Source organism: Sus scrofa, chromosome 1 (genome assembly GCF_000003025.6).
Source record: "Sus scrofa isolate TJ Tabasco breed Duroc chromosome 1, Sscrofa11.1, whole genome shotgun sequence".
Classification (NCBI taxonomy): domain Eukaryota; kingdom Metazoa; phylum Chordata; class Mammalia; order Artiodactyla; family Suidae; genus Sus; species Sus scrofa.
In genome coordinates, this window is record NC_010443.5 from 184478039 (window position 1) to 184496317 (window position 18279).

Genomic DNA, 18279 nt, shown 5'->3' on the forward strand with positions numbered 1-18279 from the left:
TACTGAGAACCAGACACTGGGTAGATGCTGAGGGTGCAACAGAGAGCAAACAGCAAAACAATTCAGAGCTCTCGGTCTGAGAAGGTATGCACCTGTGTCACAGTTCATAAAGGGAATGAAAGCAAGGCCAACAACATGGAGCATCTCACCTAGCAGCTCAGAAAACTTGACAGGGCCCTTCCTGTGACCAAAGTCACTGTGCCAAGGCCTTGATGCTGAGAGGAGATTTAGGTGAAGTAAGCGCAGAAAGGATGAGGATGCCTCCGATTCACGCAGAAAATAAGTGAACACGATATAAGTCAGCAAATAAGCAAGCCAAACTCCCCAAAGAAGCACACACTACAAATTTCTCAGACTCCATTTTGGTCTGAGCAGTTAGCAGGTGAATCTGGAGAAAGGGCGGTGAACCCCAATCTCCAGAGGCTACCGAGGAGACCAACTAGACGCAGCCCGGATGGGGGTCACTAGTCAGGGTCCCACCCGCCGCTCTTCCGGGTCGGGCGTTTCCTCTGGGCCCTGGAGCCGCGGCGCCCAGGTGTCCAGCGGGGCTGGGAACTCGCCCAGCCTCGCCCGCAGGGCGAGGCCGGGGCGGTAGGGGTGGCAGCCCCGCCCCGGGAGAGGCGGGCCGGGCCGGGCCGGGTGTATTTGAGGCGCGGAGCCACCACCCCACTAGGACGCTACCACCTCCGCGCAAGCTATCCCCGCGACGAGCGAGAGAGTATCTGGGCGTCGGGTGAGTGGCGCGGGGCGCCGGGCCTGGGACGGGCACCGGGCAGGGCGAGAGCTCCTGGGCGCTGCTCGGTGCGCGGCCCCCTTTGGAGGGCCGGGCGGGAGCCGGGGGCAGGCAGCCGAGGGCCGCGTTCTGGGCCCGCGTCTGTCCTCGAAAGAGGAGTCAGAGATTCGGGAAAAGTTAGCAACGCCTTACAAAGATTCACCTGTACGTCCTCGAGGCCTCCGGGGTGTCTGTGGGGGGTGTCTGCGGACGCTGCCGGGGCTCAGGGCACCTCAGCGGCTACTGAGAGGCTCATCCTCCGCGTCGCTCCCTCCAGCCTCCAGCTCTGGCTGTGCCTGGTGGGCGCGCGCGCAGCCTCTCAGCAGCTCGTCCCAGCTGCGCGTGAGAACAGGTCCCCCTGCCCCCGCCCCCAGCAGTAGTGCCCCGGGACTCTGTCGGACGGCTCCTGCTACCCCGGCCTTGGCTGTCGGCCACTTGATCTTGCTGTGGGATGCGAATGAGTTGTGCTACCAGGCCAACGGCGTCAGGGGCTGCAGCCTCTCTCTGGATGCTGATCCCGCAAAAAAAAAAAAAAAAAAAAAAAAAGAAAGAAAGAAAGAGGTGCTGCTCCAAGGCCTAAGTGGGCATGTACCCAGCTTGGCAAAGTCTGTGCACCCTCAGTTTTTCCAAATCAGTGATTCGTCCCTGCCCAGACTTAGGTATTAACGTTCTCAGATATGTGCCAAAGATATGTGGGGTGTGGCAGAATGTCGGTGCAAGTGCGCAGAGGACTAGCTGGGGTGGGGGCTGGGGGAGGGCTTTTAAAACGTGTGAGGATTTATTCCAAATTGTGAGTTGTACAAATAAAAGCTCTAAAATGCATCCACATTGAGGAGTAGGAGCTAGGAACACAGGCGTTGACACTGTGACTTAGGTTTCATGTCTTTCCCTAAAGTTGGCAGTTCCTATTCCAGACGTGGAATATTTGTAAAGTGATTCCTGGGAGTTAGGTTGCTGGATGATGAGGAAGGCTGGACCTCAGTGACCCATTCTGTTTCTAGGATTCTGGAAAAGGAATGGAATACAGGCTCATTTAGTTCTAGAGAAAATGAGAGCAATAAAAATCGACCATTTGGCACAGAGCATGAGAGAAGATTTTACCAGCTTCCAAAATTCTGACTCATTCACCTCAAGTGTATAAATTTGTCTTTCATACTATGGAAATTGTGTTTCCATAAAGGTTAAAGTTCAGTAATAACAATTGGAGTCCCTTGGTGGCTAGCAGGTTAAGGTTCCAGCATTTTTACTGCCCTGGCTCTGGTCACTTCTGTGGCAAATGTTTGATCCCTGGCTCAGGAACTTCCACATGGCCAGAGGTGCCCCCCCCAATTAAAATAAACGAATAAATAAAAATTAATTTCCCACAACAGTCTCCTTTTCAGGCATGGACTTTGAATCCCTAGAGTCTTTCATTCCTTTGATGTCTATGACTCATCCTTGATCTATAGGAGACTAGAGCTGCTTCCTACATTAATAAGGTGTGGGGGTTACACTTAGAATCAACGCTTACTCCATATTTAGGGGAGAAGTTTGATGATGGTTCTTGAATGTTTTGAGCTTAGAAATACTAGGAGGGAGTTCCCGTCGTGGCGCAGTGGTTAACGAATCCGACTAGGAACCATGAGGTTGCGGGTTCGGTCCCTGCCCTTGCTCAGTGGGTTAACGATCCGGCGTTGCCGTGAGCTGTGGTGTAGGCTGCAGACGTGGCTCGGATCCTGCGTTGCTGTGGCTCTGGCGTAGGCCGGTGGCTACAGCTCCGATTCAACCCCTAGCCTGGGAACCTCCATATGCCGAGGGAGCAGCCCAAGAAATAGCAACAACAACAACAACAAAAGACAAAAAGACAAAAGACAAAAGACAAAAAAAAAAAAAAAGAAATACTAGGAGGATTCCTCACTAGGTTATATAAATGGCGGGCGGGGGGGGGCACCTGCCTGTAGATTGACCCCGAAAGCTAGCCTTTGTTTTTAGTGAAATAGGCAAATCTCACTCTGAGGCATCCTTTATCAATGATAATTTTTCTATGCCACAAATATGCAGAAGTACTTTAGAAAGAATTTTTTCTTACTGCTAGTGAGATCAAAAAGCCAATACTGGTTCCACCTATTACTTAGATACCTTTTGCCCTAGAACCCTCATCAGCCAGATTCTACATCTTAACTGCAACAGAAATCTATATTCTTATAGCAAAACTTGAGACTTTCATGTTACCTTAAAAACCAATTGGCTTCTAAACCTCATGTACCTGAGACTCGTGGTAACTGATCTAAAATATTGCCTCTCTTTCCTGTGATAGTTTGTGACACAGGCTTCTGTTGAGGATAGCTAGTTAACATTTTGTGCCTGGTCCCCAAACTTGTTCTTCTCATTCAATTCTGAATAGTAAGCCTGCCAGGGCAGTAATTCCAATTTGCTGCTGACTAAGTATCATGTGTTCTCTCTCGACTGATACTCAGCTTTTCCATAAGGGAAAAAAAATCAGTTAACTGAGAGGCACAAAGTAACTTTACCTTCCTTGATGCTGCGGAACTATGATGAAAAAAGAATCCTAGTAAAGGACCAGTTTTCTTTGCTCTAACTCAGCATCCCTGAATTTGGCTTTAATTAGGGGGCTTTCCTCAAGCCCTATTCTGTATTTCAGTATGGCCAGGAAGTAGACCACCTCTCCTGTTCTTTGGAGAGAATATGGGCAGTGCCTGCGGTTCCAAGGAAATGCAGTCATGATCTACTTCCCTTACCAGCTTGTGTAAAGCTTGGGGCCCTTTGTGGGCAGAAATTTCAGAAGTGCTCCTGGGAGGCCAGGCAACTGGATTAATTGCTAGGTGGGCCTAGAATAGCATAGTACAGTAGATAGCCACTCTTTATTAAAGGGAGAAGCTACAATTAGTAGCCGATTAAAATGATCTGTGTTCTTACTCATGTTTAAATCTCTTATTCCAAAGTGATGCTGAACTGCTTCCTGTAGGTTTTTCCCATCATAAAGTCTCAGGTAGTATTTCCTCTATGTATTTGTTTGTCTTTAATGTAATGTTTCTTTTCCCGCTCTTCGAAATTCTGATTCTGGGAATGCCAGGATAGAGTTCACATACCTATAGTACTGTAGAGTGGAACTTCTTTTTTTCTTTTTTACATTTTCTCATCTCTTTACATGTAAACTACTCATCAGAAAAAATTTTTTTTCCTGTCAAGTAAGGAAGATATTTATCCAAATAATTTTTTTAATTGTTTTTTTGATTCTTCTTTTTGTTCTTGAGATATAAGGTTGCTAACCTTGATTTCAAAAGAACATTGGTTGGAACCCTTTCCACCAGAAATCTGATGGTTGGGAGTTGACATAATCAAAACAATGCATACCTAATTTTTGGAAAAGTACTTGATCAGTTTAAACGTGGTTACAATTAGGCAAGTGACTGTGCAAAATGGCATCCTTATGTTCAATATCATTGCACACTGAATGAGTCACTCAGCTACTTTTCTGACAAAAACATGATCTTTTTTCATTTGTTTTCAATTTCAGCATGTTATGCAGTTCTGAATGAATAATCCAGAAAATTAATTTCTAAATGAAGTAATTAGCACTTTCAAAGGACTATACTTTAAAATTTCAAAGTGTGAGGTTTTATGCTAGTATGAAATCAGCCTGAATTAGGAGTCAGGATGCTCGAACCCTAGTCCTTGGCCTGCTAATGACAGAATGGCTTTGAGTCACCATGTTAGCTCTCTGAGTCTCACTTTCCTCACCTCTCAAGTGAGGATATTGACTTTTCCCTGTCAGTCTCATAAGATTATTATCAGCATCAAAATAGACAAGGTGTGTTAAAGTGCTTTGTAAACTGAAAAGCACCACACAAGTACAGGGTGTCATTATTCTAATGGGCTTGTCTAATGTGTCACAACACAATCCAAACTGTCATCGTTGGTGTTATGTGAAACACAGTGGAAATAAAGTGGAATCCGCTTTGTTTCTCAAATTGTTTTGCTTGGGAAAGAAACTGAATATGCTTGAACAGGGACTTTGAAAAGAATAAATGTTCAATTTTGAAAATGCTTTTTGTGTGTTTCTGATTGTGATTAGCCTTTAAACACATCTAAGTTTAATTGCAGTTTTGTTAATAAGACATACCATTAGCCAGTGGTACACATTTAGCTAGCTTGAACAATTGAAACTAACTTTCTGGGGTTTTTTTACCTGCATGTGTACATTTATATGGAGAGATACATGCTAATTAGCCTAGACCAGTGATTCTCAAAACAGGCAAAATTTTGCCCTCTTCCAGCCCTTTCCAGAGATATTTGGCAATGTCTTAAAACATTCTGGATGGGAGTTCCTGTCATGGCTCAGCAATAATAAACCTGACTAGTATCCATGAGGACTTGGGTTTGATCCCTGGGTCTGATCAGTGGGTTTGATCAGTGGATTAAGGATCCCACTTATTGCCATGAGCTGTGGTGTAGGCCAGCAGCTGTAGCTCCAATTCGACCCCTAGCCTGGAAACTTCCATATGCCGCAGGTGCGGCCCTAAAAAGACAAAAAAGATTCTGTATTATCACAACTGGAGTCAGTGCTCCTGGCATCATGTATGTTGAAGCCAAGGATGCTGCCAAACATACGACAATGCAGGGGACAGCCTCTCACTACAAAGTATCACATGTGAAATGTCAGTGGCACTGAGTTTGAGAATAAGCCTGTACACAATGGGGATATTTTAAAGAAGTGAAAACATAAAGTTATTGCTGAGTCTTTGGTGTGTTGCTCAGGAGTGGAAAAAGAATGTGTAATCAAAGGAATTAAGCTTTCTGCCCACTGTAAAGTTCAAGATCGTTTTTTATTGGCATCCAAAATGAGAAGCTTGATTTTCTTGACTTAAGAAATGTCTTTTCTGGAGTTTTCGTTGTGGCTCAGCAGTAATAAACCCGACTAGTATCCATGAGGATGTGGGTTCAATTCCTGTCCTTGCTCAGAGGGTCAGGGATCCAGCATTGCCTTGATCTGTGGTGTAGGTCGAAGATGTGACTTGGATCCCACGTTGCTGTGGTGTAGGCCAACTGCTATGGCTCCGATTTTACCACTAGCCTGGGAACTTCTATATGCTGTGGGTGCGGCTCTTAAAAGACTAATAATAATAATAATAATAAGTAGAAAATAATCTATTAAAAATGTCTTTTCCTTTTCTGTAACAACTCAAATTCCTCCTATAGTAGCAGCACAATTTTGTAAGCAGTGGCAGCCTTTTGGAGAAGGAAACACAGAACACCCAACTTCTGCTTTAAAAAAATCAAATACTGTATACTAAATACCGTGATTGTAAGCCCTGGAAGAGTATTACTATGACTTCCCAAATTGCCAGAAATTTCCACATTGGAAGCTGGGCACGGTGATGACCTGAGTGTTTCTAAATATGTTCGAGAATGCCCAGATTAAAAAGGAGATGTGCATAAAGAAAAAAGGGGTGGGGTAATATCTAACTCTTATAAAGAACAGCAGAGTAGAATAAAATACCTGGTGTTTAAATGAAGCACACATGAAGTTCTAGGAGCTCTGCTTGCTTGTTTTTTTAACCAAGAAATGTAGTATTTTACATTTTTAGAACTGTTAGTTTTGCTGAGGGAGGAACACGCAAGGCCTAGTTGATAAAGCAAGAGAGGTTTATTAAGGCATCAGAGGGGCACAGACTGAGCTCAAAATGGTGCCAGCCCTGACTGTATTGAGGTTCTAGGCTTATAAAGGATCTGTGGCTGGAGTTCACGGCAGGAACCTGTGGCAGGAACAATGAAGAAGAAGGAGGGGAAGGTCAAGGGAGGGGTAGGGGTTGAGTTCCATGACAGAGGGCAGTTAATCCTTACAGGTGGTTAATCTATGCGGGCAGTTGTTTTCTGCCATTGTTTCTTGCTGCCCAACTTGGGCATCCACATTCTGGGAGTGGTGTCCATGGCAGATCTCCAAGGTGAACAGCCATATTTGGGGGGTGGGAGGGGTTTGTTTCTGTCCTCTTGGGAGCCGATCAAGGAACCTAAGAACCCATCAAGTAGCCACCATTTATTGGTTCGTTTCTTCAAATAACAGAACTATGGCAAGTAAGCCACTTAAGGAAAAAGATTCTGATAGTTTTAAGATCCGGGTAATTTTGGCCATACCCAGCTGATCTTGAGTCAAGACAACTCATTCAGGCCTGAGGAGTCCAAAGCTGCCCTTCTGCCCTCATCACTAGAACACCAGCAGTGAGAGCAGGTGTAAAACATCCTGTTTGGTTGGGGACTTGGCACCTTGGCATGAGGGTGGGGACAGTGGACAGGATCAGCGCTGCTACCCTTTGGGGCAACGTTGGGCAAGGCTGACCCTCTTTTGTAACATCCTACCCAAAATGGTTTCCTCTGCATCGTCTGACCTTTTTTTTTTTTTAATTTCATTCATTTTACTGTGAGAGATTTCATTTGAAATAACAACTATTTTTTTAAAAAAGAAAAAAAGCAACTTGTGCCCATCTTTCCTCTTTATTGCTCCACATAACAGTCTCACCTTTCCTTCAAGGCTTAGCTCAAACAACACTGTCCTTTCCCTGTTGGAAGTAATCTTTCCAGTTGTGACTTCCCATGGCATGTGGTCTGGCCCACAGGGTCAATCACTTTCACCTCGTCTGGCCTGTGAAGGGACCATACATGTTGACTGCCTCCATCTTCAAACCCAGTTAGGAGCCCACAAGAGACATAAATGTATGCAAATGAAGGACTAAACCAACAGCAGCAACTACGTCTTGTGGGGGGAAAGTGGGGAATATAGGAATCAACCAACTGCTTTCCTCCTAAATCCCAGGGGAGGGCACGGGAACCCTGGCTTTTGTTCACCAGGGGAGTGGGCGGTGGGTGATATTAATGCACTGAACACTTTTTAGGAGGTGGTGGAAAGAGAGCACAGGAAGGAAGGTGAAGGGGGACCAAAGACAACCAGGACAAACACGTATTACCTAGGAAACTGTTTACTTTCACTCCTTCCCTCCCACCGGCAGCAGAGCATGGCTGTTACTCCCGTGATTCAGGCCACAGGCTCTTGTGATTAGAGTTTAGTTCTGAGTTAAATAGGGTGTGGCAATCCAGGCAGAGCACGACCCCGCCCCACGATGAAATGAGACATTTTTGTGGCTCCCCACTACTGACTTAGGTGTATTTGGGGACTAGACTGGCTTGTGTTAGAATCCCTGTAGATGGACTAGTCCTGCTTAGTGAGCTGTTTGTGACGTTATTCAGGCAGAAACCAAAAATCTTTCAGGATCAAATGATAACCTGTGGCTCTTTTTTTTTTTTTTTTCCTTCTCCTTTTAGGAGAATGGCAGACGGTTTTTCGGTAAGTGTCTTATGTCTGTTTTCCTACCTTCATGTGTAGACATTCATGCAGGTTGAGGGTTTTGTTTTGTTTGTTTTTCTTTTTCTTTTTAGTCACCAGAGTTTCCATCTAACTCTCCCACCACTCGTTAGCTGGAGTTGTGTTTTTCCAGCAACAAATTCAGGAAGAAAGCCAGGCAGAGAGGCCTGGGCCTCACTAACAGTAACCCCTTTACTGAACTGCCTAGGACAGAAGCGGGTGGATTCTGCTGGCAGGAGCTAAGAAATCCACTGAGCAATGGGCTGTCTCAGCATCCTGATTTTTTTCTTTAATACTGTGGTGCCCTCTACCCCTCCTCCCTTCCCAAATGCTGAACTAAGAAGCAGTCAAAATAAATTCCCATTAGTATTCCCAAATTAACAGAATGACTCACCCCACCTACAGCCATGAGTCTATTTTCCTAAATCCAGTTTACGTTTCCTCATCAAGCCCTCTGATTTTCTCTCCCCTTCCCCCAGGCCCCTGGGCTCCCTTTACAGCCTCGGCTTGTTGTTCTAATACCAGGTCTGGGCTTGGATTCCTAATGCATCAAAGGTTCAGACTGTCAGAGTTCCTAGGTGGCACAGTGGGTTAAGGATCTGGCATTGTCACTGCTGTGGTGTGGTTTCAATCCTTGGTCCGGGAACTCCTGCATGCCATGGGCATGGCCAAAAAAGAAAACAAAAAAACCCCAGAACACAAAAGATCAGACAATCCTAATGGATGATACTCAATCAACACAGCAATCTTTACTGAGTATCACGTAAATACCACATTACTCTGCTAAATACCATAGGAGACAGGAAGGGAGAAGGCAGTGTCTCTTCCTGGAGAGAAAGGACACCAACGAACACTGGCCCAGCACCTTGCAGTCTATACGGAGTCCTCCCAGATGCTGCCTCACTTGTTCATCCCAGTAATTTCGTGAAAGAGATCATTACTCCCATTTTACAAACAAAGACACTTAAGTTCTATCCAGGTAACATGATGTCTCCAAGCCTTCGGAGGTCTTGATGGATGGCACTGGATTTCAAACCAAATCTTATGACTCTATTTCCCAGGCCCCTCCCTGTGCACAAGGCAGCTTCTCCAGTTCTATCCTGGATGCCACTCATTAGCTGGAGTCGTGCAGCAGACACCCAGCAATGGGAAGGTCAAGGCAACCAGGGCCAGCTGGGTGGAGCTCTTGCAGCCCAAGAGCATCCTGATTTTGTGATTATTTTCCTCATGTCAGTGAGAACATATGTGCTTTTACATAGAGGATGGCTAGCTCCCAACTTCAGCAACTTAGGAAAAGGCAACCCTAATGATCTGAGATGATGGGAGGCAAGAATAAAGTGATAAAGCAGGTATAATCCCAAAGTCTAATTTTAGTCTTAGGAACTCAGTGAATAGGTGGGGAAATTTTATTCATAGGAAGTTCATAGCTTCACCCTATCCTTCTAATTCTTAGATTACATATTCCTATTTACCTGAAAATTCTGTTTTTGTGTTTTTCATCCTGTAATGGTTTATGTCTTTCTTTCCAGCTTAACGATGCTTTATCCGGGTCTGGAAAACCAAACCCTCAAGGATGGCCTGGTGCATGGGGAAACCAGCCTGCTGGGCCAGGAGGCTATCCAGGGGCTTCCTATCCTGGCACCTACCCTGGGCAGGGGCCTCCTGGTGCCTACCCTGGACAGGCACCTCCTGGCGCCTACCCTGGACAGGCACCTCCAGGGGCCTACCCTGGCCCAACAGCACCTGGTTATCCTGGCCCAGCCGCACCAGGAGCCTACCCTGGGCAACCAGGTGGGCCTGGCGCCTACCCGCCTCCTGCACAGCCAAGTGCTCCTGGAGCCTACCCTGCCACTGGCCCCTATGGTGCCCCTTCTGGACCACTGGTAAGAGGAATTGGTCATTTCACACACCTGGATATAGTGATAGGGACATAGCTAATGAAGAATGTAGCAATTGTCTGAGGTGGTGGTGCCATCACTTTGCAGTGCTCCCTGGGCCCTGACCTGCAAAGGGCTTCAGGGAGACTTGAAGCTTTCATCTCACTGCCTAGAACCGCTGTGCAACCACCAGCCACAGTGTATGTTGGTCCAGTAGAAAAGACTGTTGTTCCTGTTGAGTTTAAGCATGTGGACTGTTAGTACAAAGAGGAGCTAATGTATCTTTTGAAGGCATCTGTAAAGCAGCTTTAATATAAATCAAGTTAAGGTCATAGAAATGGGGGAGGTGTGGGTTGTTACTATTGTTAATAAACACTGGGTACGTAACGTGCCAGCTGTGTACCTCTTCATGGATGATCTCATTCAATCCCATAAGCTCCCCATAAAATACTATTGTTAAAACCACTTTACAAAATGAAGAAATGGTACAATAAAGAGTTAAACCACATTTCCATGGCCTTAGAGGGACCCTTTGAAGGACCCATGGTAATCTCATTTTTAAAAACCTTCTAAAGAGAATTTTGTGATCTAAGGGTTGAATTTTCATTTTATAGTAAAACCCATTTTAATAAATCAATTGTAAGCATAAAAATATAACTCTGTGGGATCCCAGACACATCTCAGACACAGATCCTTCCCTTCTAGATAGTCTAGTTGGGAGAAAATGTACTAATATGAGGAAATAGTTCAATAGTAGAGTGGGATCAGCCCCTTTCAGGATGTGATCCCACTATGATGGCACAGGAAGCATTTGATCTGCTTGTAGGTCAGCTTAGAGGAGAGAAGAGAGAGCGCTGGGGGCATGGGAGACTTTGAGCAGAGCTTGGACCAAAGACATGTAGTCAGCTGAGGCAAGGGGACAAGGGAGGCTGTGGAAAGGAAGAGGTGGATGGGGAGAGATTGCAGAGAAAAAAACCCCAGGATCTAGTGGTTAAGTCTTAGGAAGAGGTGGATGGGGAGAGATTGCAGCAGAAGAACCCCGGGATCTCATGGTTAAGTTTTAGGAGTCAGAGACAACTCTGGCTTTTTAAGGTTGGGCAAGGAGAGCACCAGCCAAAGGTCAGCCCAAACCAGGAACTCGGGAAGGGGACCAGATTGGGGAGGAGCAGGGGAGAAAATTCCAGTTCATACTGGTTGGATTTGCAGCACCAGTAGCAAAGCCAGACAAGGAGGAAGCACAGGTCTTGTACAGATCACGTCTAGAGAGAAAAGAGAGTTGGATGACGGTTGCTTGGGGGGAAGTAATTATTAAGGAAAAAGAGAAGAGGCCAAAGGCAGAGCATTGGGAATACTTACAGCACCTTGAACATAGATGGTCAATAGATATTTGCAGAATGAACTGGAGCATGTGTTAACTGGGAAGTGACCATTCCACAAATGTTGAGTACCTGCCACATTCAAAGCATTCCACTGGGCCTGTGTGAGTGGACCATAGGAGACCTCAGAAGCCCAGAAGATGCCACAGTGTCTGCCTTCAGGAGGCAGAATAACCACAGTGAATCATGTTGGATGAAAAGGATCTTAAGAGTGGCACAAAAATGTTGATTGCAAGGCCTAACTTAAGCCTTCTCATAAAGTAAGCTAATGCATGAGTTTTATATTGTAATGGCCCTCATCATGAGAGATCCAGTGCTCCCAAAGGGGACATGGTCTGCCTTTGGTAGCAATTAATGGATGACCTTATTCTCAATTATTAGTTGTAGTTGTGTAGGGAATCTTCTCTTCAGGCCCTGGGCAAGCTGGCCTAAGAGTCTGAAAAGACGGCTTTCAGCAGGGTTATATGTTATTCACACATATTAATAGTGGTTAAACTTTAGCAACATCTTTTTCTTTCTTTCCTCAAGAAAATATGACTCCTTTATGTGTGTGTGTGTGTGTGTGTGTGTGTGTATACATATATATATATATACCTATATGTTTTATTTGCAGAATGTGCCATATGACCTGCCTTTGCCTGGAGGAGTCATGCCTCGCATGCTGATAACAATTCTGGGCACAGTAAAGCCCAATGCAAACAGGTAAAGAGCAAAACTAGCAAGTCTAACACATTTGTTGATTACTTTGGGAATAAAGGGTGATCTGTTTTGAATTTTAATAGAATTTTTAAAATTACACATTTAGAATCTTGGCTATACCACAGTTTGGAATTTTCCCATAAATCAATACACGTTCCCACCAAGAAGACAAAGTTTTCCTCACTAAATCTTGTTTTTCTCCCAGAAACAGACTTTAAAAAAAGTTTCCCTTGTGAGGACAAAGAGGAAGAGCAGAAAAACCCATTCTATTGGTTCTTCCTAGCAATGAAAGCTTTAGAATTAAAGGAAAGAGCCTTTGTAGTATAATGTTTGGCCATCCCTCTACCTCTGAGCCATATATTGTCTAAAAAACAAAGGCCATCAAAACTTAGAGTCAAAGACAAAAAGATGCATAGTTGATCTGAGAGCTTAGATATTATACCACTCTGCAGTGAGATCCTACTGTGTAGCACAGGGAACTATGTCTAGTCACTTGTGGTGGAACATGATGGAGGATAATGTGAGAAAAAGAATGTATATGGATGTATGGCTGGGTCACTTTGCTGTGTAGCAGAAATTGACAAAATTGTGAATTATCTATAATAAAATCTTTTAAAAATAAAAATTAAAAATATTATACCATTCTATCCTCATATTTCTTACAAATGTCCCTGCAGTTATGCAGATCACAGTGCGCTCATATTTGTGAGCCCGGCTGCCATTTCCATCTTCATTCTGGGTGAAACAGAGTCAGTTTCCCCTGTTGTCAGCCTTGTGCAGATGATGTGACAAGATGGGGAACCCCAGTCTTCCTGAGTAGACACTAAAAAGTTTAAAAAGACTCTATAAGTTTAAGATTTTGTGAGAACTGGAGTTCCCATCGTGACGCAGTAGAGATGAATCTGACTAGGAACCATGGGGTTTTGGGTTTGATCCTTGGCCTCCATCAGTGGGTTAAGGATCTGGTGTTGCCGTGAGCTGTGGTGTAGGTCGCAGACACAGCTCAGATCCAGTGTTGCTGTGGCTGTGGTGTAGGCCGGTGGCTGCAGCTCCGATTCAACGCCTAGCCTGGGAACCTCCATATGCCTCAGGTGTGGCTCTGAGAAGACAAAAGACAAAAAAAAAAAAACTTTGTCAGAACAAATGAAACCACCATTGATACTGGTTTGCTTGAGGTGAGCTAGGATGGGATAAGACTTTTGAGCTCATTTAGGAAAATCCATGCTGACTTAATGGCAGCCCTGGGACCTTGGCTCTGGTTATCACCACTGGTTATATTTACATATATATAAGCAGGCTAAGACTATCCCGAAGGTATCCAGTATGTCTGTCCCTGAAGTTAACGAAACCAGTAAAGCTCCTACAACCACTAATTAATCTATTTCTGGGTCTTATATAGACAGTACACAAAAGGTACAAATTTGAGCCACGCACACAGGTTTGTTCAAGAGTCCCTAAACAGCCTCTACGAGTGCCTGTCCTGTTGATCTTAGTGACTCAATGGGAGCCACCTCATCTGTTATCAGGAGGTGGACTCAGATTCTGATTTGATCATTTTAACATTCTTCTAGCCATTCACTCTACCTCCAGCCAGCCTCCTCTGGTTCTACATGGTAGTCATCTCCCTAAGCCAGCTCTTCTTTCTGCACAACCCATACAGCTTCTAAACACAGCATTTTGGCACAATAAAGCTTGTTACAAAACATATATAACTTCCAACTCTGTGCTTATCCATCTTGCCTCCCAAAATGACATAGGAGCCAACACTCTTGTCCTGTGCCGACAGCACTCGCAGTTTGGTAATATCTGCTCTCCTCCTGCTGCAGCTGTGGCGGAGAACCACATTAGCATCTTTGCCTTGTTGTGATCAGAAAAGTTAGTTCCGATCATAATTGAGATGTTGACTGAGACTGTGGCAGATCAAAGCCAATGTTGGTTGAAATTATTAAGGTGGCAGTAAACTGAAAAAAAAAATCTATTGCTTTGTTCTGCAAAATCTGAGGAATTAGGTGAAGGAAAAGGATCCTTAACGTGGTAGAGATGACAATTATCTTCCTTTTCACTGCTGAGAAGATAGAGGCTTTGGGTATTTTGTCAAATACAAATTCTATTGCTAATTTGACTATATGGGTCCTTTCCCTGTGAGTTTAATCATTGGTGGTTGTATGTGTCTGTTACTGGGCAAATGGTAGTACCCAAAGAACCATTGTGCATAGGTCTAGAGTGCAAGCCTTGCTTTCAGACAAGAGCACCAGCAGTGGCTTCTGATGTTAGCACTCTGTGGAGAACACTTTGAGAAACAAGGGGGTAGATTTAGTACTTTAACAACCAGAGAACTTGTGTTTGCACTAACATCCAAGCAGAAAGAATGGAGTAAAACGTTTAGCCAGCACTTCCACTCATCCCACTTGGCATCCTGGAATGTTTAACACATTTATTATTATGCCATTACAACTTAGCAACATGATACTGAACATTAACTACATCATCTCATTCTTCCTGTTTCAGGACTGGGTTTTTGGTTAACTATGAGGAAGCCAGGTATTTTTAAAAAGATAGCACTTTTTTAAGTGACTGCCTTACTTTTAACTGGGATTAAGAGTAACCTGGCAGGGCAGGAGAGGTGGCTGCTATTACGGCAATGCCAGGTATAAAGTGCCTTCAATGCGGCCCCAAACCTCTACAAAGCCTTGACCATTTTCATGTGTAGAGGTAGTAAAAAGACAGTTACAACTGAGTAGGAGGGTATGCCTGAAGATGAGGCCAAAAAGCTTGGCACATATTGTCATTTACTTTGAGATGCAGTGTTAGTGCAGAGAATAGAGTCGTCCACTCCTTATCTGAGGTTTGGCTTTTGGCAGTTTCAGTTACCCGAGGTCAGTCGCAGCCTGAAAAAATTAAGTAGAAAATTCTAGAAATAAACAGGCCATGAGCTTGAAGTTGCCAGCATTCTCAGTGGCATGATGACATCAACTGTCCAGCCCCATCCTGCCCGGGACAGGAATTACCCTTTTTACAGCATATCCCGCATGTTAGTCACTTAGTGGTCCTCTTGGTTACCAGATCACTGCCCTGGTATCATGGTGCTTGTGTCCAGGTAATCCTTATTTGACTTAATAATGGCCCCAAAGAGCAAGAGTCGTGTTGCTGGCAATTCACATACGCCAAGAAGAAGCCCTAATGTGCTTCCTTTAAGTTAAAGGGGGAAAGGTCTCAACATAGGAAAAAAAATTGTATGCTGAGGTTGCCAAGATCTACAGTAAGGACAGATCTGCCCTTGAAGTTGTGAGACAGGAAAATGAAACTCATGCTAGTTGTCGTTGCTGTCATACCTCAAATGCAAAGGTACGGCTCCAGTGCATTAAGTGCTTGGTTAAGATGGAAAAAGTATTAAATGTGTACAGTAAGATATTTCAAGAGAGAGAACTCCATTCACATGACTTTTATTACAGCATATTGCTGTACTCGTTCTATTATATTATTAGTTGTCAACCTCTTAATGTGCCTAATGTATAAATTAAACTTTATCATTGGTGTGTATGTATGGGAAAAAAAGTATGGATGGATAGGTAGGTAGATAGATAGGCAGACAATTTGGTTTGGTTCTATTCGTGGTTTCAGGCATCCACTGAGGGTCTTGGATATGCATATTCCCCATGCATAAGGGGGGACCACTTTCCAGTTTGAACCACTCATTTTCTGTTTAGAAATTGTCCCTGTATTTTATGAAAGATTTGCTCTTTAGAAAATTGTATGTTCATGGAGTTCCTGTTGTGGCTAAATGGTTATAAACCTGACTAGAAGCCAGGAGGATGCAGGTTCGATCCCTGGCCTTGCTCTATGGGTTAAGGATCTGGCATTGCTGTGGCTGTGGCATAGGCTGGCAGCTGCAGCTCCGATTCAACCTCTAGCCTGGAACCTTCTATATGCTGTAGATGCAGCCCTAAAAAGACAAAAAAAAAAAAAACAAAAAAAATTGTATGTTCTTCACTTTAATACAAAGATACAACTTGAATTATACTAACTCTGGCCTTTGGTTTAAAACAGACTTGCTTTAGATTTCAAGAAGGGGAATGATGTTGCTTTCCACTTTAACCCACGCTTCAACGAGGACAACAGGAGAGTCATTGTTTGCAATTCCAAGCTGGATAATAACTGGGGAAGGGAAGAGAGACAGATGGTTTTTCCATTTGAATGTGGTAAACCATTCAAAGTAAGTTATTTTTAATGTATTGATAATGTCTATTTCTCAAAGGGAATCACTCTTAAACCACAATGCACTTGAAGTGAATTTTCATCAGCTGTCCTGGGACACCTAACATCTGCTCCTCATTCCAGGAGACCAGTCTCAGGAACAGTAGCACACCCCTAACTCCATTCAGGCACTTCACTGTCGTCCCTGTTACTACCCCTCTGAGTTTAAGCTTTTCTGACATGAGGAAAATACCATCTTTAATAAAGAGGGCAGAAAGTCTTTACGGTACAGTTGCACTGAGACTTAATTCCTTAAAACAACATAGTTAGCATGGCAACCAAAACTCTTTGGAGTTCCCTTCATGGCTCAGTGGTAATGAATCCGACTAGTATCCATGAGGATGCAGGTTCGATCCCTGTCTTTGTTCAGTAGGTTAAGAATCTGGTTGCCATGAGCTGTGGTGTAGATGGCAGATGTGGCTTGGATCCTGCGTTGCTGTGGCTGTGGCCAGCAGCTGCAGCTCCAATTTGACCCCTAGCCTGGGAACTTCCATATGCCACAGGTGCAGCCGTTTAAAAAACATTTTTTCTTAAATTCTAAAATTAACACATGATTGTTTTATGAAAAGAAAATTTCTAGATTTTCATTGAAACTTCCTCCATCCTTTACCCTTTCCCCCATACTCACAAAGGTTGCAACTTGAATAGCTTTCCAGTCTTTTCTATGACAACGCATTTATTTGTAAGCACTGCCTCAACAAATATTAGGTCCACATATCAGGATTGACTGTAGAGTAAGCAATAAAACAGCTAGACTATAAGCTTCTCAGGGCAGGGACTAAAGGGACCAACAAGGATCATACTCTACATCTGGTGGACATCTTTCCTTATTAGAACATTGCCAGCATTATTTAGATATGAGAGAGTTCACCCTGTACTCTACTGACTAGAGTATGGAAATATTCCAAACAAATAAAACCTGGAAATTTGTATTTATTTTACTAAAATACTGTGATGACTATCCTTATACATCTTTGCTTCCTAGAATACTTTTATTCAAAGAATAAACCATTTAAATTTTAGATAAAGGTATTGCCAAGGTGCTGCTTCCAAAAGGATGTAAGGATTAACACATCCACTGACTATTATTGGATTATTATTATTATAGTGTTTCCCTTAATTTTGCCAAAGCTGGTATTATCAATCTTCATAACATTTTCACTCTAAGCAGAGAATTCCTATTTTAGCATTTATTATTTTTACTTTTAGGTGTTTGAGGCCATGCAAAAACTTTGTTTTTATGTAAATTATTAGTCTCTCCCTCTGTGACTTCAACTATGTATCCTACTAACAATATCATTTTGTTTCCATCTTTGTGTAATTTAGAGGTTATTTTGCTGTCAGGTTACTTTTTCTGGGTTTAATCAGTTCTACAAATGACCATAAAGATAAAAATGTTAGACATCCCGCAGTCAGGCCAGATGGATTTTGAACTGAATGGGTGTTCCTAATAGTTTTGTGTATATGCCGTTTCAGATACAAGTCCTGGTTGAACCTGACCACTTCAAGGTTGCGGTCAATGATGCTCACTTGTTGCAGTACAATCATCGGATGAGAAATCTCAGGGAAATCAGCAAACTGGGAATTTCTGGTGACATAACTCTCACCAGTGCTTCACACACTATGATATAATCTTAAATGGGCAGATACTTTTTAAAGAAATGAAATTGAACATAAACCTTACACATTCAAAAGTTTCATGTTCACTATGAGTGAAAAATTTTACCTTTATTCATCATTGTCCTTATAAATTACTCATTTAATAAATAAGAGTTACCTGTCTTTATTTGTCATTTAATTGGGGCAGTTTATTCTCGATAATGCACAATGGACTCAACTGAAAAAGAAATATGTAGCAATTAATACTGGACTCTCCCAAAGTTGCTCAAATATTTTTTTAAAGGGAAATAGGAGTAAATACTATCCCCAATTAACCTCTCTCTT

General features: G+C 43.5%; 1 protein-coding gene across 2 annotated transcripts; it reads left to right on the forward strand.

The window, feature by feature from the left end:
• LGALS3 (galectin 3) lies at positions 601-18117 on the forward strand. 2 transcript variants are annotated; one of them, XM_005659974.3, is made up of 6 exons: positions 601-733; positions 8090-8111; positions 9659-10012; positions 11996-12084; positions 16129-16294; positions 17812-18117. In XM_005659974.3, exons 2-6 carry the CDS (start codon positions 8094-8096, stop codon positions 17965-17967), a joined length of 783 nt encoding a protein of 260 aa, XP_005660031.1. In that variant the 5' UTR covers positions 601-733; positions 8090-8093; the 3' UTR covers positions 17968-18117. The 2 variants fall into 2 exon arrangements, with proteins under 2 accessions (XP_005660031.1, NP_001090970.1); NM_001097501.2 differs by lacking the exon at positions 601-733 and having other exon boundaries at positions 8089-8111.